General features: G+C 41.0%; 1 protein-coding gene across 1 annotated transcript in view; it reads right to left on the minus strand.

The window, feature by feature from the left end:
• Positions 1–24,615, minus strand: part of tbc1d32 (TBC1 domain family, member 32) — a gene marked incomplete at its 5' end in the record, with an annotated part of 62,802 nt that overhangs the window by 13,351 nt on the left and 24,836 nt on the right. Inside the window, 7 exons of the mRNA XM_079290641.1 lie at positions 1,875–1,990; positions 3,461–3,530; positions 13,547–13,630; positions 17,547–17,672; positions 17,757–17,850; positions 20,658–20,766; positions 22,823–22,945. Coding sequence (XP_079146767.1) covers positions 1,875–1,990; positions 3,461–3,530; positions 13,547–13,630; positions 17,547–17,672; positions 17,757–17,850; positions 20,658–20,766; positions 22,823–22,945 — 722 coding nt within the window. The remainder of the gene's footprint in view (positions 1–1,874; positions 1,991–3,460; positions 3,531–13,546; positions 13,631–17,546; positions 17,673–17,756; positions 17,851–20,657; positions 20,767–22,822; positions 22,946–24,615) is intronic.

The raw sequence follows: 24,615 nt of genomic DNA on the forward strand, positions 1-24,615 counted from the left end.
AAACTAAAAATACTGACTGAATGAAACAACTCGCCCTCTCTAAAATCAATATTTTTTAAATTTCCTCACGTTAAGTGAGAGACTTCTGCTACTAAAATCAGATGTATGAATTTAAAACGATGTGGACTTTCTCGGAAACTTTCCAAAGTAAATCAAAATCGTATCAATGTGTTGTATACTTCCCAGCATGCTCCTCGATAATGTGGATGAAATAATGTTGAGAGTATTGTCTGAAGCCAAAGGACCTACTTTCGGTCAGGTGACAAAGAAACACACCAACAACACCAAAGATATGTGGCAGGCTCTCCAGAATGTCACGAGCAACAAAAGCAGGAGCGCCTCATCATGTGTGAGACCACGTTGCCTGATGAGCTGAACACCTTTTTACGCTCGCTTTGATCTCCTCAACAAAGAGTCGGCAGAAAAGTCTGCCCGACCTTCAGAGGACCGGACACTCAGGATCCACAGAGGATGTGAGAAACACCCTGTGAATAGGAGTGAAGAGTGAATGAGAGTACAGCCGCTGGGCCTGATTACATCCCTGGTTGTGTACTAAGAACATGTGCCAACCAGCTAAATGATGTCCTCACTGACATATCACTGTCACAGGAGAGTGTTCCTCCCTGCCTCAAGACAGACACCATCGTCCCTGCAACTAAAAAGTCTGCAGTGTCCAGTCCAAACGACTACAGCCCAGCAGCACTCACCCCCGTTCTGACGAAGTGCTTTGAGGGGCCGGTTCTCCAGCACATCTACAACAACCACAGCCCCATACAGAGCAAACAGATCCACAGAGGACGCCGTCTCCACTGGTCCACTCAGCCCACACACATCTTGAAACAACTTCATCTGAATGTTTGTTGATTTCATCTTAGCATTCAACTCAATCTCCCCCATGAAACCGATTGTTAAAACTTTGGGCTTTCGTACCTCACTCTGCATCTGGTTGTTCGACTTCCTCACAAACAGATTGCCACACCTCCTCCACTCTAGTGTTTAACACCGGAGCCCCCTCCTGTCCACACTGTACACCCTCGACTGCTACCGCCGCCATGGACAGAACTCTGTCGGGAAGTTTGCAGATGAGACTGCATACACACAGGTTATCAACAGTCTTGCAGAGTGGTGCACAGAGAACACGCTATCGCTCAGCACCAGTAGAGCCAAGGAGCTAATTGTTGATTTTACAAAAAAGGAGCCAAAGACGCACACCTCTGTCAATCTCCTTTCGATTTGGGAAGACTCTACTCAGTGTCTTCATGTTCAATTTTCCACATACAAAAGGAAACTTTCTGAAGTAGAGAGACGGCCTATCAGCTGCTATTCAGCACAAAAGGAGGCTGAACTGAGAAATATAATCTGTATTGTTGATCAGGCAGAGATGGACACGATCAGTTCCTCGTTGTCCCTCTCAGTGAGACTGGTGAAGTTATTAATCTAACCCCACACACACACACACACACACACACACAGTTATCTGTTGAATGAGTAAAAAGATGTTGGATATAAAATGACGTCAACATTTGTGCGAGCATGTTTTTATAGATAAGTCAGCATGTATGTGTTAATGTGTATTCTCATGCATCTACTGTAGCTGTACAAAGCATCACTTCTTCTGAGATATGTAAATGTGTTCATTTATTTGGGATGGTTCATCTTCAGATATTTGTTGAAGTCACTTTCCAAAGATTTTTAATTTATGAACTCAACTATTTGAAGGTTATGGTGGGACCCCAATCAACATTTTGGACGCAAATTGCATATTTATGTATTTCAATTGTGTAGCCCAAGAAAATGTGCACAATGACAGAATACCTGACAGTCACAGTCTACCTACTCTTCATGAGTCCAGGTGTGGAGTCTGTGAAGGATACTTAGCTCTGAAGCACTTTTGACTCTCTGTGTGGACAAGACGATGTGAATGTGCTGCATTAGCAGAGTCAGGTCATTCACAGCATCGCCTGCCAGTAGCTTCAGGGAGCTGCCGTACCTGTAGACAAAAGACAACAGAAGGTATCTCACATGGACCTCTCAATCCTCAACATGTTTGTGTGTCACACAGTTTTAGTGAATATTTGGTATTTTACCAGTCAAATATGATCTTACAAACCAAAATGCTGTGTTCTGTATCGGATGTTTCTATGAACCCCCTTCTTCTACTTAAAGTCACACAACACAACGGGAGATTAATAATGAAGAGATGGCGAAATACTGAGACCTCAGGCAAATACACTAACGTACTCCTCAAAATTCAACCATCTTAATGTGGTCAGTTTGAACTCTGCAAGTCTGACACTTCTGAATCAAGGCTTCATTCTAAATTCATGTCAGACTACTTGTATTCCTTTAAGACACGGTGCTCTTTGAGGGAGCGCTCACACACACCGTTTCTGTTGATACAGAAAATGTAAACATGGCACTCAGTTTTTCTGAACATGTTCTTATCTAAAGCTCCCTTCTGGAGAGGTTCCGAACAAAGAGCCATATCCACTCTGTAATATTGCAGTAGGGTGTTCTTTAAGGACAAAAAACAGCAGTGTGAGAACTATAACACAAGTCAGAGGATCTACTAATGGGACAATGAAGAGCAGACCAAATAGTGCACACCGGCTGCATCGTTGTGAGAACAGAACAGCAGGAGAACCCTTACAGGTGTGGGGGTCTAATGCTCTGCTGGTAGGAGTAGAGGGGAATACTATTATTTCTCTGTACACAGCAGCATGTATCTCTGATGTAAAAAAAAGTGTGGACAGGTGGCTATTTGTTCCTCTGAGGGACACACCTTTGTGAGCTGTGGCCTGAAACCAAAAGTCAACATTGCCTTAATATACGTACGTAATTGAATTAAACCACAATGTTTTAGTTTCAGCAGTTTTGTTGCATTTTTATTTTGTTGAAATTTACAATATTAACCACATATTTAAAACTGCGAGCGTAATCCAGGATCAAATACATTTCCCTTAAAACGTAATTGAGAATGCAGTTTAGTTATAGAAATGTAAAAATAAGGCGGTAGGCTGAATGGTGTGTGCCGTGTTGGGGTTAGTGAGCTCTGGTGTCAGAGGGAAATTGCTTGCTGTAAGTTCATGATTGAAGTGAACTGCCGTGGACGTTTTAGAGGTAGTTTGAATATTGGATAATGTTGGAGCATTGGGAGCTCTGAATTTAGGGAAAGGTTTTAAAATGACTTGCAGCAGATAGTTGGTTGTAACACAGTAGCATAAAGTGGAGTGAAATGGGTTTTTCTCCAGGATCAAACTGGGGTAAATGTACCTTCTTGAGCAGAATCCAAGCCTTTAGGGGTATTTTCTTAATCTGCAGTTACTGATATGAAGCGTGCGGTTCAGGGACTGCTTGTACACAGCAGGATTCTCCTTGCTGTCTAGGTTGCTGCTGTCAGAATACGGTCTAATTAAATGCAGGTTTATGAGCTACAGAAAGAACAGTTAGCTGTACATACTTGACACAGGTGTCGATTCCCAGCTGCTCCACCGACGATAATACAGCACTCTTTACACTCTTCTCCTCTGCTGTAAAACACGGCAATTAAAGAGGAGATGTGGTTGTTACCAGGCAAGGCAACAGGCAGAGAAGGGGATATGGCTGAAGTTTTGTGGAGGAACACGCCCCAGACATCACTAACGGGGTGCGTTACGACTGCAGAGAATTGAAAAACATGAGAAGGTATCATGACTTGCTACTTTACAAAGCACTCCGGATGTGATGTTGTGTCTGGGTAATTTCATAGTTGGCAGGTTTACAGCGGTTGTTTGCCATTTAATTGTGATGGCCGTGAGGCATCATGGTATCAAGGTGACTTGGGTAATTTCACTATCAGTCAGCCACGGGTAATTTCACTGCAGCATTTTTTGATGGTTTACAGCAGTGGAGTTATAACTCGTGATTTTAGGAGTGGGTTGGACTTTTGGAAGAAACTACAGAAGAAAACGTTGGCCCCTGTGAGAAAGCCCGTTATCTCAGGACTTTATCTTCATGTGTGGAGCGAGATACCACGGCAGCTGAAACGACTGCAGCAGGGCAGCTTTAGATCCACATGCCACGGCTTTGTACAGATCGTTGAGCTATCAGTCTTACCAGCTGCTCTCGTGGGCTCTTAGTTAGCCCCATTAAGTGTGCAGAATCATAAAAATATATTAGTTTTTGGAGTTACAGTAGTAATTGTGAAGGGAGAGCGATGAATAAAGCAATAACTGCGGGAGGCCTGATATTTTGTTTTGAAAGATGTTTCCACTGCTTCCTGGCTTTGGGGAGAAGGAATATTATTACATTTGTGCTAATGGATCCCCTGCTTCAGACAGTTTGTGGGAAGATGAGGAGAAGATTTTGATCATTAATAGAAAAGGTATTATCCAGACGGCATTAGTGGCAGGGAAAACTTAAAATCCAATTTACAGACTAAGAGTGCAGAATAATGAAAGGGAAGTGATAATATGGTCGCTGTAATCGACATATCGAAGTGATAATTCAGCATTGTTACCGTTGAAAAATCGGAGCTGAGCAATGTGGATGAATGACAGGCAAATCTTGTATTAATTGATAGAAAATAGCTCGTGACAGAGGCACGAAGCAGTGCCAGAACAACTAATGCTGCATTTTCTCTCTCATCCTTCTCTCATCACATATTAACATCTCAAAAAAACTCTTGCTGATGGCAATTACTTCTAATGGAGATGAATGCTCTCTTGTTGTATTCATTCCCCCCTCCAGTTCCTCTCTGCTCCCTTCCTTACAGCACTACTTTAGAGTTTGTGATAACTATAATCACAAACATTTGAACTTTTGTTACAAAGATGGCACCTGAATTGCATCTTTGGCATTAGGTGGACCAGTGTGAGATGGAGGCAAACGTGTGCAGTCTGAAAAATAAATGTGGAATTAAGAAAGAGGTGTCAAGGTTAACATTCAAGCCAACGAGGAGGAGACGTCCTGAAGGTGATCAGTGTCTGCAGGTCCATGACGACTGAGCAAACATCATCTTCTGTTTGACATCTTCAGAACAAGCTAAAAAGTGAAGCTTGAAACGATAACCTATTTGTTTTCAGAAGTCACAAGCCGAACCGGTTTGGAACCACTGGTTACATCTTCAATGCATTGTATTTTCTAAGCTTATCATGCATTTCTTATGGAATATCCAAGTCTGAAATCGACAGTAACTACAGCTTTCAGACAATATTTCCCTGAGAAAAATAGTGAAGGAGAAGTATAAAGTTTCATAAAATGGAAATACACAAGTAGAGTACAGGTATCTCAAAATTGTCGATGTACAACCTTTTCAACACCGTCTTTGAGGAGCTCTGCAGGCCACGAAGTAGATCCATGACCAGGCTAATCTCAAATCTCTAATATACGACGTAAAACATTCACACTACTCCTTGCTCATTGAACCAATGGAACAAAATGTTCCAGTGCTGTTAACAAAAACAATTCATGCACAATATCACTCCCCTTTTGAAAATGACCGTGTTGCGTTTTTAATGCCTCTTGGTGAACACGATATCTCAGGAAGGATGAACTGACCTGTGACCTCACAAACCACGGTTTGGGCCATAACTCAATAATTCATATGCTAATTAGGACAATTTCACACAAATGTCTCATAGCATAAAATGAAGTGGTGATCACACTTTGGACAGATGTGGATGTGAACTACAACATTATAATTCCTTGTATGCAAATATACTGGCAATAAAGTTGAATTGAATGGACTTGTGGTTTTCAGGTATTTTTCAGGTATTTTTGGCTGAAGTAGAGAAAAGAAGGCGATTCAACCAAAAGCAGAACGTGGTAAGAAATCGATTGAAATGAGGATTCATTTGAGAAAGTGTAGATCTCCGCCTGAGATGTAGCAGTCACATAAAAAGGTGCTCTCTTTGTTTCCTGCCATCCGATTACAACAGGCAGCTAAAGTAATGAGATTGCTTGACAGCTTCAGGAGTCCCATGGAGGGTGAGGAGACACAACTCAGAGCAGTGAACTGACAAAGGTTCATACCTGCCAAATGAGTCGGCTCTCTCCATACAATGGGAGCACCCAAGTAGGGCAGAGTGGCTGAGACTGTAGTCCATGTCGATCAAACACTAAGAGGAGCCCACTACCACCGGTTACCCCCGCTATACACACACACACACTTTTACACTCTCTCACACAAATGTGACTGGCAGATTGCAGAATTCACAGAGAGCCACGACAGCTGTCTGGTCTCCTCAGAGGCTATCAGGTGGGAGGGAAATTAGAGGGGAAAATGGGATAGCAGCGTGTGTGTATGAAGTAGAAAGTACACCAAATAACCATTTTAAAGCAAGGAGACGTAGGCTCATATGACAATTGCATAACTGATTGTTGGTCTGATGCTGGAGCAGAGGGTGCCAAACGGATTTCAGGGTGTCACAGATTTTATACAGCTTCTATGCAACTGCACTGACTGAAGGATTTTCTGCCAAGTTGAAACATGTCTGAGCAAAACCAACTGCTCAGATGAGACTGAAGTGTATTGTTTACTTGCTGTTGTTTTGTTCCGTCTTTCCAAAAACTACTGATGCATTTCTGTTAAATGATACACTGCAGTGCGTTACATCTAAGTCCATTAAAGTCCGCTCCACTCAAAGTATGATGAGCTTTTTGTCACTTCGCTGTGCATGAGTGTGATACACTTCATCTGCTGAAGTTATTCTGTGCTCTGCTTAAATCTGTGTTTAAAGGTTAACTTTTGTCATTTTCAACCTGGACCCTATTTTCCCAGGTTTCTGTGTGTAAGTGAGGAACAATTTTAATAAATTGGTCCAGTACTGAGCGGGAGCACCGCAGCCGGCAGTCGTTAAACAAGCTGCAATGTAATTCTTCGGTCAATTGCTCGCCGTCAATGTACCTCCTCTAAATGTGCTTGTTTTTGCTTCAGACAGGCTCAGATTGGTATTAAAAGTGTCTCAGAACATTACAGGGAGGACCCCACAGAGAAATGGAACTTCTTTTTCTTTAACTTTCATTTGATCTGGTCGGTTTGGTGTCACGTGACGTGTTGCCAGAAGACAACAGCAGAAATGTGAGTGAGAGTTGGTGAGAGGAGTGCCAGGAAGAGTTTGTTGTCTTAGAGTCCAGTAGATGCATTTTCAATGAAATGGCTGAATATCTAGCTGATTTCGACAATGTGGATGAGGCCTAACCCTCTCATGAGATTTTAGAAGGAACCTTCTCCTTGAGCGAGACTTGTTTAGACACAATAACAAACAGATCAGATCAAGTGAAAGAAAAACGTTATCGTTCACAATCTGACAATTTAACAATCTGAGCCTGTCAGGGGCAAAAACACTCTTTTAGTGGATGTACATTGAGCGTGAGGAAAATAATTACATTGCAGCTAATTTCGCTGCCGCCCGCTGCAGTGCTCTTTCTCAATAATGGACCAATTAAAAAAAAAATGTACCCATTAGTCACTTTGACACAAAAACATAGGAACATAGGGTCGAGGTTGAAAAATACAGAGGTTACCCTTTAACACATGTCAAGCATGATCTGTGACATCACAACTAGTTTGGAAGCTAATCATCGTCCAGGATGCAGCTTACACAAGTGAGTTAGACTAGGAGCTGGATTTTTAAGTGAAGAGAGATGTGTGTACATCAGTCAAATCCTGAAAAGCTTTGATTACTTTGTAATCATTGTTGCTTACACCAAACTAGCTGCCGGCATCTTCAAATCCATCATATCACAAGTTGAAGATATAATCATTTTTTCTTCAATTTTTGTTGACATTAACCTGATTTCTCAAGTTGTTTATGATACAAAATATAAGGATACACATTTGTATAAGACTGATCAGACAAATTCCTATCAATCTAATGTGTAACATGTGGGAGGACTCTATATAGGCTCTATAGCTGTTCAATGCCAATAAAATGATGTAAATTCAGAGTGACTGATTTCTAAAAATTAAGTATTTAAATATAAGAATGTCATAATGTGGAAATAAACATCTTTGAAGTGTGTGAGTGAACTTAGATAAATAATTCATCAAAACAAACACTTCTAAGATTCTTCATCAGTGTGGCCTCAGAGGAGACATGCCTCTGTGCTGATACTGATAAAAGACATCCACTACACTGCGGGGAGATATTTAATTCTTCAATGGAAGAATGCTACCTCTTTATTGGGAAAAAAACATAATTAAAAATCGAAAAGATTCATAACTAGAGTATTGCCGTTCAGTGTTTGGCCGTTCAGCGTCTGTGCCCGTCCGGAATGGTTGTTGACTCAAGGGAAGTAAAGAAGAGTTTGGTTGTAACGATGGTATTTCAAGCAAGGAGTAAAGGGCGGCTGTAAAGTTAACCAGCATTCATGTAACGTTAGCGCGCTATATCCAGCATCCAGCAGCCAAAGTGAACTGCAGTCAATGAGTCGCTGTTTGCCCGCTGCGGACGACATGCTGGAGTGCAGAGCCCTGCAGCTGCACACAGCGCTGCATACTTGTTTATTCAAATGTAATTGATATTGGACGTGTCGAGTGTCCAAATTGCACCAAATTTGACAAAGCACTCCCTTGGGTTTGTGTGTAGATCAGATGAGCGGTTCTCGGGATGTACAGAGAACACAGTCGGACAGACAATGATCCTTGAGTTGTGTTTAGATCGTTAGATTTAGACACTATTTCAGAAACATAGACCCACGCTGCCTTTTATTAGTCTTGTGACAAAGGATTGGCTCACGAATTCTATTACTCTCGTGCAGTATCTGCTCTACTTCAGTAGCTCAGGGACATTTGTCACACACACATTGAGGAAGACCAAATTCTGCACACTATTTCAAAAACCTGCGTTATAGCTAATACTAATATACCATGAAAACATGAATTTGAAATCCCAATATTGCCATGATTCAGTCCTGTTCACTGGTTTGCAACAGCGTTCACATTGTCCAAATACAACCAGATACATTGAAGGAATACTGTAGATCAGCGGTTCCCAAACTTTTTAGGCCGCGCACCCCCTTCTACATCCCGACCGGGTTCGCGCACCCCCCCTTAATAAAAAAAAAGAAAAAAAGAAGCAACAGAGCCTTTTAAGCCTTCATAGCCGCATAAGAATCGGACCAATGAGAGAACAGTTTGCTCGCGCGCGGCATTTGTTTACAAGATTTAGTCCGCTGTTAAATGTTGCAGTGTGAACACGAACCGAACAAAGGAGCAACTGCAACAAAGCAAACGAACTGTTTGTGAAAACGCCCTGAAACACTGCAACAAAGTTTCAATAACTTTCAGTGACACAAGGCGTCACTTTTAAAGAGCAATACGGATGCGAGGACACACGCACAGGCTCAGAGGCAGATTATCACATTTAATTTACAATTAATGAGCGACTAATGTAGCCAGGATGTCTTCGGACAAAGCATCGATGCGGCGCGACACAGTGTTGTTGGACACCGGGATCATGTCCAACTTTTTTGCTTCTTTCTCCCCAATCATACATTCCACCATCTCTCTGGCAGCTGGTGAGCTCACGTCTTCGGCGATTGTGTGCGGTAGCCCCTTTCTCGCTATTCTGTAACCAGATATGAAGCCCGTAGTGCGTCATTTATAGACCAACACATGAATGAGACTGCAGTTGTTTTGGCTGTTTTGTAACTCCTCCAATTTCGATATAAAATATGTAAGGGGCTTTTGACTTGCACTGGCATGCTTGGTGTTCAGGTGGCGACGTAAATAAGAGCTTCAGACTGTTAGCCAGAACCTCACTGCACACCACGCACTGTGGCTTTGGGCAATCTGCGTTGCCAATCCAAGTGAAGCCCAGACACAGATACTTTTCATCATATTTCCTCTTTTTTTCCCAGTCTGATGCTCACTCTCGTTTCCTCTTTTTTCACCTTGACTCCGCGATGGGCCGATGTGCTCCCGATTTGTCTGTGCTATCCCTTCCTCCTTTTCGGTCTCCTCTGTCTCATCTTCCTCTGACTCTGACTCGATTTCTTCTCCGGTCTCTCCCCAACGCACCTCTCCGTTCCCCTCGCCTCCGATTCCTCTCTCTCTCTCTGTCCCTCTCCTCTTTTACGACTGATAGCTTCAGATGTCCCACCTGACAGTTTTTAAATTAAAATTACATTTTTTTTTTTATATTTAATATTATTACACCATCAGACCGCCATTACACTTTTCCTCTCGCGCACCCCCGAGAGGCAGCTCGCGCACCCCCAGGGATGCGCGCACCCCACTTTGGGAATCCCTGCTGTAGATGATTCTGTGACTGTTCTATTGTTTCATGGTGTACTTCAGATTTGAAACAAACTTCGTCACAACTTGAGGTCTGCTCCATCTAAGCTCTGTTCAATTCAGGTTTAAAACGTTTCAGTTTGTATTTGCAGCTTGCGCTGCCTTGCAACTATTTATTCTTCTGTTTATTCAGCTTTATTTTATTAACCTTGTGTTTATCTTCGATTTTAAATCAGTAACATCTGATTTCAAATAGAAAAGCCTCCCAAGCGCGATATAAATTGATTTCAGAGACATTAAAATGTTCTTAAAAACACTGAAGACTATTATGGGTTGTGGAAAAACACAGCAGCAGTACCGGAGAAAAGTACCGAGATTAATCTGTCAGAAGATTGATTATCAGTTCAGGGAAGCTACCGGACTTTTAACACAATTGTACAACTATATGGCAGTCAGGCCATTTTCTGAGTTAAAAAATCTAGAAAGGAAACGGGTCACATCTTTTAAGGTGTACCGAGTCGGACAAAATGGTAATAACTTGCAATCAGCAGATATATGAGGACAGCTGAGCTTTTATCATCAATCCCAGTCAGGCTTCCATCTTATCCTCTCATCAGCCACCAAATAAAAACTATAGCATTTTTTACAGTATTGAGGGTGCATTTGTGTAGCTAATATACTGTTCATGTTATTTCAGATGTTCACTCCCACTTTTACAAATATCGGGTTGTCACACTACTCAGACTACCCGGGAAAGTTGAATCTAGGGTGCTGGAAAGGCGGCTCTGACCGATTGTCGAACCTCAGATTAAGGAGGAGCAATGCGGATTCCGTCCTAGCTGGGGACCAGTGGACCAGCTCTGTACCCTGGCAGGGCTGTTGGAGGGGCAATGGGAGTTTGCTCATCCAGTCTACGTGTGTTTTCTGCTTATGACCGTATCCCCCGTGGAGTCCGGTGGGGAGTACTGCAGGAAAATGGGGTACTTGGGTCGTAGCTACAAACCATTTGGTCCTTGTACAACCAAAGTGAGAGCTCAGGCTTCTCACTTCATTTATTACCTCAGTAAACATTGTAAACATGAGTTTGTGGTCTCAATCTCTAGTTTCAAGTCTTCATCAATACAGCATGATGTTCATTTAGTAAATTATGGTCCCCTTTAAAGTCAAATAGACGATAAAGCGGAGTATGCTTTAGGGCGGGCTTACTGTGACTGATAGATCACAAACTTCCGTTCACTCTTTGCGAAAAACAACATGGCGACGGCAAAACTGCCTTACTCGAGGCTTCAAAACGTCCATCCACAAACCAATGGGTGACATTACGATGACTATGTTCACTTCTTATACACAGGCTTTGTGAGAGCTCTAGCCAGATACTCAGCAAAAAAACACGTTTCCAGTGGGGGTTGGCCTTTGTCACTGATTCTTACCGATTTATTATGGGGATAATATATACATGAGTCAGGGAGAAACCAGCTGAGCACATGATTTGCTTATTTTTATCTCCAGTCATCATAGTGTTCAATTCTTTTCTCCCCTTCTGCTCTTTGGTGTAGTTTGTGTTGCTGTAAACCTCTTTGTCTTTTTGCTCTTCAGTGAATGCTTTAAAATTGTCCTTGACTCTCTTTCTGATCTCTGCACTTGGGTTCATCCCCTCCAGCGCTTAAAGCAGTCGCATTATCATAATAATGGTAATATTACTAATCAGTGCCAGATGATTGCACAGACATCAAGACATTATTAGAGCAGAGGTATGAAGCACTGTTGATTTAATTCCAAAGTAATGTTCATTATCTCCAGTGATGAATTGATTTAAAAACACACAGTACTGTATATTTAAAACATACAGTACTGTATATTTAAAACATACAGTACTGTACATTTTAAATCTGTGATTATTTACACTAATATAGCAGTTTAACTTGTTTAAACATAAAGGACTAATTCCATTTATTCAGGGAACACTTGCTGAGTGTAATAGGGAAGGCATTTGTTGCTGCTGTTAGAAGCAATACAAGCAACTCACTACTTGCTGTTATAATTAACAAAAAGTTTTGTGGGTGAAGGGCATGATGCTACCGTCTGTTTATAACTGTATCTTGTAAAAATATGTAAAATAATACGGAGATATGCAATTAATGCTTCAGTATGCAAGATGTTCTGGGTATTCACTAATTAACAGCTTTTCTTTCTAGCTGCCATCAGTCTGATCAAGTTGTTTAGCCCAACGGCTACAAAACATCCAACCTACTGAAATCATTTATGCGTTTGATATGGGAAACACAACACATTATGACCTGGGGTAAAACACTGCTCTAAAAAGGAGGACGAATTTCTCCACTTCTTTACCCGTATGCCAGCCCACAGGGACCGTCCCTGACTTCCACACAACATGGAAGAGGTGCGTCAACCACGGCACCAACAATATTCAGAGCCTTCAACGTCTCAAGATAACTCGCATCCACTACTAGTTTTACCAGCTTTACCATTCAAAACAGTGATTTATCAAATCGGGTTGCACCATTACAACTTCAGAAATGTTTTAGATGGTATGGATTTAAAATGTGTAAATCTGTTGCTAGGAAACATCTGTAGTGCTGTCCAATGAAGTGCAATTTGCTAACTAGACAGGAAGTCAATGTCACAAAAGGTGCATCTTTTGCAAAATGTAAACATCGAGAAATATCTGTTTCAGATTACGTCTTGTTCATAGTTTATAATGAAATATCCGATCATGCCAACCTAACTGACATTATTTACTCGTCAAATGTAACTACAGAATTGATCAGACAGATCAGATATTTTGGCCCTATTCCATATCTTAGCAGCTGAAGAAATTCAACCTGCCAAAGACAATGATGGTGCACTTCTACACAGCCATCATTGAGTCCATCGTTGGCATTAGAAGTGAAACCGTCTCCTGGTGCCCTGGCACTGTTGAGCTCTTTGCCTGTAGTGACTTTCACCAGAGAGGTCAAACACACCAACGTTGTGTCAGTCGAGCATGCCAGTCAGATTCAGCAGTTCCTCAAAGTGTTCCTGCGACAGCTTCATAATCACTCCAATGAATGTCAACAGTTCTCTTCCCCCCGCTGAAACTGTGATTATACAGAGCTATAAGCAGATTGAAGCAGATGTGTTGATAATGCATTATAGACGTGGGCATCATAGAAAGTGTTACCAAGTGGGTGCATTTTCATACCCCTGAAAGTAAGTAAATAATGATGTCCCATGTGCAACGCTCATGGCTTACTTCACTGCTCCAGAGTACCCTTCATTTATTTGACTTTGACTAAATGGTCAATGTATTGCTCCTCTCACACTGACCTTTGCACTGAGCTGGAGTGAAGAAGCACTCTGCGGCAGAGTTGGATAGATGGGCCGCAACCTTCTCCAGAAGGTCAGCCAGCACTGGGCAGAAAGAAAAGAAAAAAGCCAGAAGCGTAAACAAAATGTCTGCTAGTACAGCCTCAATACATCTCGAGTTCACAGAAAACCCAATTTAGAAATTCAAATACATCCAAAATACTTCCAACTCTTTATAGAATGTGGATAATATCCGGTTATATAAACCACTACAGTAAGCAGCCTTGTTACAGTCTGAGTGGTCTGGAAAAACACATTTCCTGTGAGCCACAGTTTGCATGTTTAATGTAGCAATCACTGAGTCACTGGCATAAAAGAAAGGCCAAAAAAAGTCCCATCGTTATATATAGATATAGTTCAGAAATGAAGCAGAATTAACTCTAAACAGATAGATGTCTAACACAGAAGATCACGGTTCAGCTGCAGGAACACGTGTACTATAATACCATCACGACACTATGTAAATGTGCATCCGCTCGTATCCAATGACTACATTGCTTTTAGTGTCGCACAGCTGTGCAAACCCACCCACGGTCACTGAGGATCTAACTGTGGGAATTAGAGGGAAACCCTCGGTGATGAGGCCTCTTGTAAAAGTAATACAGATCATACAACTGAAAGTGTTTGAATGAAATGTAGTGCAGTGAACAGCAGGAACATTCACACAGAAAAGGTTTTCCTCTGAAAGCTGCTTACAATCGCGGCAGCTGTTTTTTCACAGCTGCATCACTAACTTAACTTAATACTTGCATTCATTTCCCTTTACTTTAATTACGCTGCAATTATTTACTGTCTGATAAAAGTTTCCCATATCCTACTGGATCGAACACCAAACATTGTCATACTGTACAATTTGACATTTATATTTAATCATTTGGGAAATGATATTCTCCTCAGTTGCTTACAAATGAAGTACAATCCAGTAGTACCACAGCAGATCTAGAAGAGGCCATTCAAACGTTCACTTAACAAGTGCCACATATTTGCAGGTGCACTTCTTTACCATTATATTAGTACACGTGTGAATTGAGTGGCATTTCAAATGTATGTTTTCCTTCACAGTAGCTCTTGAAAATAATGCATATTCTTTTCCACAGGAACTTATTACCTCCTTTAAAATCTCCAACAATCCCTTATTGTAATGTAATGTAAAAAGTATAAATATGTTGTATGTGAACATTAGCAAAGCCTACTGGTGATATCTTTCATATAGAAAGCTCATGTGATCTAAAGCCCTGCAATAAACCCAAACGGTTTTACTTTAAGGTCGTTTTGGAGGCTGCAGTTTTCAGTTCTATAATAATAAGTATAACGGAACTAAAATGCTATTTAAAGTAACAGCACCACTTCAGGTCCATTTGAAGTACTGCGTTGAACTAATTGAATCTATTTCAATGCATTTTGATGTACTTTTTACCTGATGTGTAACAGCTGCTCATTGATGGCCACCTCCTACTCAGCCTCCAGTTGACCTTTAACCTTTAACAAAGCCGAGTCTTCTCTGGTTCTGTGTTTGAAAAGGACTCTTCTCAAGTGGCACCAGGGGAAGGGAAGCTATTTTATGAAACACTAATGTGTTAAAAAAAAGCATTCATCCTACAATGACAGTCAACGATTCTTCATATGTGATCATAGAACGGGCTTTATGTTGAAACTGTTTTAAATTGACCCTGCTTTGTGTTGGCTCAAGCTCTTCTCAGATTCTGTCTTTTCGCCTCCATTATTTTGTTGTACGTCAACATAAAAACAAGTTCATGCAACTGCTTGTACATGCAACGATGAAAGCTTCTATAAAAAAAGCTGTATTTTATATATTTTTTGTATACACAGCAGTGGAGTCAGATAAGAAGACATAATCATCACAATGCAACCCAGCGACTATGAGCACAAGTGAAGGCATCTCATTGACATGCTGTTGACGGAGACCAATTGAGCAATCAATATGCTGACAAGATAGTGAGGTATTGAACATGCAAACAGTTGTAATCATGAATGTTCAGATGAAGAGATATACTTAATCATCTCGTCTTAGAGCTGTGTAGAAGCCTTTCAACACACAAGTGATAATCACAGTCTCTTTAAATACAGACTTAGACAGAAGTAATGTTCCCTAAATTGCATAGGAAGTTGGTTCATTTTTATTTTAATAGATTTAAAAGGGGACAATTTCGTTCATTGAACGCTTCTTAAAAAGTTGAATGACTGTTAATGGTGTGCTAAATAAAATAGCACTTCTGCAGCAGAGGGAAGCTTAAAAGATGATAAATCTTGATCATGGTTTTCCAGTGAAAAGCCCTGAAATGAGCGCCGCAGAGCCGAGAGCGGATGCTTTCACAGGCCGAGTTCAACAGTGTGCTGATGAAAGGAAGCAATCACTGTACAGTGCATGCATTAATGACAAGATTGTCAGCCCTCCTTCATTTTGAATGTGTTTCATTCCTCCTTGAATCGCAGCAAATTACTCCCACGTAAGAAAAGTCAGCTTCAGTGTCATTTCATAGTGACTGTCAATGCCAGTGATGAGTTCTTAAAAGGCTTAAGGACTTCAGATCTGTGTTATCTTGGTGAGGAGGTGTGTGTGTGGTGCACCTGGAGCAAAATGGAAGACATCAGCAGATAACGTCATGGAGTTATTATTTTGTTTGTCTCATCGTTATTTCTTTACTCATGAATACATTTGCATATGAAACTTTATAAAGGAGCTATTTGGAAACAAATGTAAAATGTGAAGGTGACATTTTTCCCCCCACTTAGCTGGCTTTCTATAAATTATGAAGACATGGAGGTGCACACGATACGAATATATACGAAAGACGAATTTGCGCGTGGAAAACCGCATTGTTTCAATGGCTACACATATCACTTGTATATCTGGCCTTTGGTAAAACGTTGCCTGGACACAACTGACTCACTGACCAGCCCCATTCTGAAGACGGCATTGGACACACAGTATGACCCATGTGTTGTTATTCCTCTGGCTCAGTGTAGAACACTTTACTGGTGCCGTTTGCCATCATTGTGCAACATCTATTGGACACGAATCCTCACAGCTGATTTTAAGTGACTTGAAAGTTTATGACTTCCTACAAAACATTGTAGGTCTTCTGAACCTCATGTTGATTACTGTCCGTTACTGTGGGTTATGACAAAAACAAAGAAGCCCTTTTTACTGAGCTACTTCATGCATCTTGGGTAGACTAAACCATCACGGGAGGTGGTTAAAGACACATAATAGCCAAGACGCATGCGTAAGCTTTACTCCACCCAAGTAAAACGACGTTAGTAAGCAGTCCGTAAAAAAAAGAAATTACACAACATAGGGTCTGCCACTGTGGTAATGGCAGCTTTAATTGTACTAGAATTACCCTGAAATTAGCTGTGATTCTCCCTTTTGCGTAAAAGCAGTTCCAGTGATTTACAAAGGTGAGCCGTGTTTATCTGTTCCCTGGCCAGCTCAACATTATTATGTGTTAGTGAGGGCGAGGCGTGACTCAGACTTCATGAAGACGATAGAAGTGTTGTCTTGCATGCAGTCCATAAATGCAATTCATCCACTGTGTGTTGTGTTAGTTTATGGATAGTTATTAGCTTGCTAGCTGTTAACTGATGAAGTGCACAAGTTTACCCTGATTTGAAACCAAAGACTCAAATATAGACAATCAAGAAACAGCGAATGCACCATTGATGACTTGTTTATCTATTTGTTGTGGCTAGACACATTTATTTCATACAATTTTAAATCTTTATTCATTAACGTTTCTTTTAAATGTTTTACTTTGTAACAAATGTTACTAAATTGCCGATAATACTCTCATGCCTTATATCAGCAAGTTTCTGTAAAATGACAATATTGGCCGAAATATATTATCAAGATGAACGCCATGTTCTCATTGTGCTACTAGAAGGTAGAACGTCCAGACTACAAGGCACATCTGCAGCTACCCAGTCAACCTCGGCTTACCCTTTCCAGTTAAGATGTTGGGTTCGGAGGTCATGGCTCTGCAGTACTGTCTCCGGCAGCTCTCCATCCAGCTCTCCTCGCTCTTTAAGTCTTTGGATAATGGCAGAAATGTACCGATCTCAGAGTCTGTATGGGAGAGAAAAAGCCGATAGATAAAGAAATCACAATAATGCACCTTGACCATGGCGACGACATCAATGTTCCTCTTACCCTGTGAGTCATGGTGGATCTGTGGTGGGTCCAAAGTGTAGCAGTCAGGTGGAGGATAGCTTGAAAACATGGGCCAGGGGTAAGGATCTTCCCCCTGAAATAAGCAGATAAATAAATATGATTGACCATGTTGGACACCTCATTACACCCTAATGCAATTATTACAAATAACCTAAAGATGACTCATATTTGCATTGTTGTCTTTGATTTGTTTTTGCACCACTCTGAGTAGATAAATGCTTTGGCTGGTTATGAGTTTGCTGGGCTATTGATGTGTCATTATGTTGGATTGTTAGTATTGGTTTGTAATTTTAAAACATTTCAAACAGGGAAGGACAGTTAAACAGTTACTTGTAGATCAATTAATTAAGGAGTAATCATTTAGCGCAGAGCTGGCAGCTGTTATCAAATGTGTTTGTATTTGTATGCCGTCATTTGTTTCCTCCTCTTATCTTTATTTTTCATTCTCCCTCCCACGGCCATTTAGTCAAGCATTCATTACGACTGTCATATCTTTGTTAAAAGTACTCCAAGTACCGAGTCATAGCTCAATATGTGACTTGCCAAAATAGTGTGCTGTAAATGTTTATGGGCTTTAGAAAGCAGGTCTGTTTATCCAATTGTCTGTGCCCTCGGCTCATATAATCCCTGCTGGTATTTGAGTCTGCCTCTCAGGTGATGTGCTGCTCTAACGACATTAGAAGGATATGCACAGAGCCCTGTATGGTGGTAGGTTACTGATGATGGCATACAATCCTTATACAGCTTTGGAACTCTGCTGCTATTGTAGGTAGTAGTGTTGCATTCAACATGATTCGAGGTACTTAACTTATTTGGTATCCAACCAAATTCAAAGATGCTTTGATACTACTGAAAGCTAAACGTTTGTTCCCTCCAGGTGTTCCTGAGATATTGCATTCACAGAAATGGGACATAAGGACGGAAGGACACGGCCGTTGCCGACACGGAGGCATTAGAACATGACCATGTCTGTGGAGCCATCTCTGCATATTCTAGTCCCATGCAGCGGAACAAGAAATCTAACAGTTTAGCGATTTAAAAATGTAATTGTTGAATTAATTATTTAAGATGTTTCTGATAGCATCCATTCGGTCTCCTTGTAGGCGGTAAATATTCTGACAGCCACTTTCAAATGCCGGCATAGCCATTGTTTTTAACACAATGGCACTTCTCATTTCTCACCAAGAGTAGATTCATTTTCCTTGTTTCGTAAACTTCACACATAATCAGCACTAATTTAACAGCTTTCTGGTCCCTGTACAGGTGAGATGACTGAAACAGACTTGTGAAACACAAAGGAAACACTCCCCAAACTAATTCACACCTCTCCTCTTTTGAAGTCTGTCATATCCTTTCCTTGACCTCTTTATAATTTAGTTTTCCGTTCGTGTTCAGCATAACAAACAACGAAATATTTTATATTCATCCCAAAACATGTTGAGTAAATTAATGTGACGGCTGCAGACTTGTATCGATCAGTGGAGCTGTGCAAAGATGCCATCAGTAGTGAAGTGTTAATGTGTCTTCCCAAACAATACATAGGAAAACATAATTTTACCAAAACGTTAAGGGGAAAATTTGCCACCATTTATACGCGGCTGTCCAATCAGTGGTGATGGTAAATGTAGTCGATTGAAGCAATAAATTCCTGAGTGCGTGCTCGATTGACCAAGACAGTTGAGTCCACAGATCTTCCTGCATCTGATGCCATAAGTTGCAACGGTGCCAGTTGTAGGCATGGAAGAACGACCGGCTATGTCACCTCGTCTTTATCCGGGTAGCCGGGGGGTTCGCTCTAGAGGACGCTCAAAAACAGAACTTCCTAGTTCTCTTCCCTCGTATTGAAAACTAGCTTGATTTCCAACAGCAAAAATGACATCCCAAAAATATCAGTTATGGACGAGGATACGTTTTAGTGTTTTGGCTGACATGAATATTCTGCCGCATTTATGAGAGCCAGAGTATACGGCTGAAGTAATGCAGCGTAGAGCGGCCTAGGCTGCAAGCTGTGCAGGAGGATATGGCCGGCAGGGACACTGTGTGTCAGAAGCTTGCACGTAAATCCTGCTACATGTAGGCACCGTCAGCACAGCTCCGCAAGCAGAAAACTCTGCTTTCTCGGTCAATACAGCACTCACTGAGGAATTTATTGCTTCAATTGACCACACTTACTGTCAACACTGATTGGGCATCCACGTAAAATGTGGCGAATTGTGGATACTGAAATGTCTACAAAATGACCACAGCCTCACAGAAATGCTACTGTTGTGATGACTGTATAGCATTTCTTTCAGCCTGGTCCAACTACCAGGGCGTCAAACTCCAACCCTTCAGCAGTGGCGTCTATTCAGTGTCTGTATCACATGAACCATGCTTTCAAAAAACTTCAATGTAAACCCATCCAAGCCATTATTAGATGATCAGAGCGACGGGAGGGAGAGGTGATGGATCGGTTAAAAAAAAAAGCACAAGACTTTTACTCAGGGGGCCGGCATTTGTGTACCGTGTGGACCCAAAAGTTGAGTGATTTTTAGTGACCACAAGTATGTCAGGTGAAGCTTTGTAAATGAGTAACGATGTTAAATTATGTTATGTTCTGTAGGTGACGTTACAAGCGTACTTGTAAAAATGATGTTTTCTCTAACCCAGTGGTTTTGTTGCCAAACCTAACAGCCTCCATTTCACAGTGTTAACCAGGCACGAACGTTTTGCGTAAAGATACTACACCAAGATCACATTCTTTAGTTGTTTTTTTAACTTCAATCCTAGTGAATAAAAGCAGATTTGACTGGCCAAAAACAGTCAATCCACCTTAAAGGGAGAGAGGAACCATAGATGTACGAATTAAAAACCAGGTGACAGTAGTAGAGCACAGCTGACCTCTTGAAGGGCTCGAGGAGGAAGCTTTCTCTCAGACGGTCCTCCGACCACACCGACGCGAACCAGCACGTGATTCCTCTCCACTGATAAGTTGTCTATGATTAACTCCCTGAGAAGGGAATGATGAAGTGTAAGAGGTTAGGGTACAAAAGAACAGAAGTAAACAAGAAAACTTACAATGGCCTCAGGCCCTAACGTATTAAACGTTCATGCACTGATATTTGTGTGCTACGGCATGTCTGCAAGATGACAGAATGAGAAATACATTTGAAGAAAAGGGACATTGGGCCTGTTGTAGAATACAATACATGTCCGTCTTATTCTACATGTATATTATAATATTTTCGGCACACAAGGTCATGCTAATTGATATACCATCCAGCTCACTAACACGTCGAAACTTCCCCAACGTATTGAACCTCATATAACTTTCTTTGAAAAGTCTTCTAAAAGACTTTGTGCAGCATTTGAAGCCTCTGTCATTACTGCTCGACAAGTAAGAAAAGAAAGAGGGAGGGTTTCAATGCTTCGAATTTGAGATAAGATCGTAGAATAGCCCAATTACAAAGGCACTTTAGGGTCGAAGGGTGCCAGCCTTGGTGGATAGTTCTTACAGCTGAAGCAATTTGGACTGGAATTTAATCATAAAGGAGACAATTGTCTTGCACAGTTCTCTTTCCAATGGCCTGTTTGCCACAAAATGTAATTTGCATACATTTATTTGTGAAAAAAAAAGTCATATCACTCAAAGCTCAAACTGCCGGGGTCAAATAAATGTGAAGATTGCTTTGTAGTTATGGTGATGGTGTGTGTTACTGATAGCTAAAAGGTCAAAGCACAAAAGAAGCATTAGGGAAAGTTGCGTATACAAATCAAAAAGTAAAGTAAAAAAGAAAAAGAAAAAAACACTGAACAGGAGTGAAGAGGACGAAGAGAAGATGATGTCTGTGATGATAATGGGAGCATGAGGGAAAGAGAGGACACAGAAGGGAGATGGGAGAATAAATTAACAAGTTATCATTCTCCAGAAATTGAGCCAGGACTCAGACATGCAATGCGAGTTGGCATTTCAGGGCCATTTTCATTCATAACCAATAGCCACAGTTCTGCCAGACATTACCAAGCGAGAGGGTCTCTTGAACGCCCACTTTCAGAAAAGGCATTTTCACTGTCTTTTCCATTCACAAGGCAAACAAACAAACAATTTCTCATCCTGAGCATTGATTCCATTTGAAAGTGCTGCATCACGTCAGGATGATGAGACAGAGGAGAGAGAGAGAGAGAGAGAATGAATGTGTGCAAGGTGAGTGTACTCAATGTGCAAACTATGGAAACGTCTAAATGTTTGAAATAAATTCCTTCCGTTCTTCTGGAGAAAAGTTAACTTTCTTAGAAAGCTATATGGGCAACTTCCAAGTACAGGAAGCATATTAAAGGAATCGTTTTGGGAAATACTCGTTCATTTTCTTGTTCTAGTTGGATGAGAAGATCAACATCAAGCTAATGTCAGTGTATTTAGAACAGAGCTGAAATAAGGATGCAGTTAGCCTCGCTTAGTATTAAGATTGGAGGAAGGAGAGTACAGCTAGCCTGGCTCTGTCCAAACTTTAAACATATACCTACCAACACCTCTAAGGGGTGCAAGTGAACAACATAACAAGGTCTTGTCGTCACAGTGAGAATCCCGTTTTGTCTTCAAAGACCTTTTACAATTATGTAATTTGGTGAGCTTTAGAGGCGTTGGTTGGAGTCATTTTAACCTCCTTTAACCAGGCTAGCCATTTCACTTTGCTTTCAGACCTTATGCTAGGCTAAGCTAGCCGGCTCAGGCTTCATAGTTAATGCACAGACATGAAATTAATATCCATCCTTTCATCTCACTCGTGGAAGGAAAGCAAATTATTTCCCAAAATGTTGGAACTATTTCTTTAAGTGAGACTTTCTTTATTTCTAGCTTTATTACATTAAATCTAATTATAATGCTGGTTTTATTCCATTTCTTTCCATTGTCAACTAATGACAAGATCAAAACCAATAAGGCACTTATTACTCACTTCCTTTCTGACTTCTGTTACATCCATAACTTCAATTATATCATTATGACAGAATTGTTTAAGTAATTGACAATAATACAACTTTCCAACCATGCGCTTGTTGGTTCATACCCATCGTCTGCGTCCAGCTCCGTGACGTTCTCCCCCTGACTCTTCAGCAGCATGGAGCAGATGTTGTACTGGCTCTCCAGCAGCAGAAAGGAGTCCAGGTTACAGCAGAGCACACTGAGCAGTCTGCAGCAACACAAACAAAACAAAACATCAAAAATACAGAGAGAACTGGCATTTACAGGCAGGTCACACAGCAATGTAGTAGCACTACTGTACAGCAGGGGAGAACCATGTCGACAAAGACCCCATTTGGACTTTGTTTGTCTATTTCCCCTGGTATTGTATGTCTGCAAGTGCTGGATCAGTCATCAGAATTATTCACCAGCGCAGCGTAGCCAATTGTAAGCTTTGTTAAATAGGAAGCCCCTTTGGGGAGAAGCTTCATGGTTCATTTTCAGTTGCTGGTAATGACGCCAGGCTCAAGCAGCATTCTGGGACACTGCTTTAGCTCTGTGTATTATATGATCCAACGCCTGTAAAGAGGAAACATCTTTTAAATTTCAGCGTTATTGCTCGTCACAGTTTTATTCGTAACAATTTTTGGTGGAATAAAAATCCATGGGAACAAGGGTGGTAACCCATTTCCCAAAACGTAAATTCCCATTCCACCACCTCCTCCCAGCAGCACCAGAGCTCATCTTAATTCAGACTGAATGAATTGCTTTGCAAAACGACCCCATCATGTGTGTGTCACATGGTGTGCAGCATTAAACAAAACAATCTAGTCAATTCTCATCTCGTCTACCTGCTCGGTTCTCTACTCCTTCAACTCATTTATCAAACTGGTCTTTTAAATATTCGTGTCCGGTTACTTTAAGTTTCTCCCTTGTCCCTTTGTCTCCTGGCCTAAGAGTTCAGACTAAGGCTTTCACTGTAGTTACTGTCAAAATACAGCATGTGTGCACTTCACTTACCATGGTTGCGCTTCACTCACATCATCCTGTAATGTTACTTGACAGCATTGTTGTCTGTGTTCGCCAGCTTCTCAAAAATGGTCAACAAAGAGAATAAAAAAGGAAGCTAAACTGGACAGACGATGAGATCGTTGTTCTCCTCGGTGAATACAATATGCATAATATGATCAAAATATGTATAATAAAGATTTTGAAGGCAGACTGACAGTCAAATCTATACTCAAGTTGCCACAGAACTTGAAGTTTAAATTAATATTTTCACATTTAGCAAAAATGTCTCATTTGCTTTCTTGCCAGGAAGTAGATAATCAGATTAACACCAGTCTCATATCTGTGAATTAAGTATGGAGGTCGAGCATAACCATAACAAGCCATCAGTCACTTAATAGACTGACAGAGCAGAGAGTCACGCATGTCTTTAAATTAGGAAGTATCTGTTCAGTATATTGTTACTTTGCACATGCGTAGTATGATATTACTGTATTTGTAGACAGTTTTACGTATGCGTCCAAGTTGATTTCCTGCATCATTAACAACTGCTAAAAGTTATTTTTCACAATCAGGCATAAAAACACAACAAATACCCAATGAAATTAACATAAATGTCAGTTATTTTTACACCTTTAAAAAAAAAAAACACACTAGATTTCAACTAGTGTGTTTGTGTATACGTGCGTTCTTATACCGACATATAAGAGGTGGTGGCTCTGCATGCTGTTTAGTGTTAGTCCTTGTGAAACACAGCTCTCCTTTCAAACAGCTGCTTCATTTCCTGATGTGTTGGGCGGTTGCTTCGACTACTGTTTGACAGACAGCTCGACTCAGTCATTCTGTCAGCAGCACAGCAAGAGGCTGAGAGTCTGTCAGACCTTCTGACCT

This window comes from Melanostigma gelatinosum (genome assembly GCF_949748355.1).
Source record: "Melanostigma gelatinosum genome assembly, chromosome: 19".
Classification (NCBI taxonomy): Eukaryota; Metazoa; Chordata; class Actinopteri; order Perciformes; family Zoarcidae; genus Melanostigma; species Melanostigma gelatinosum.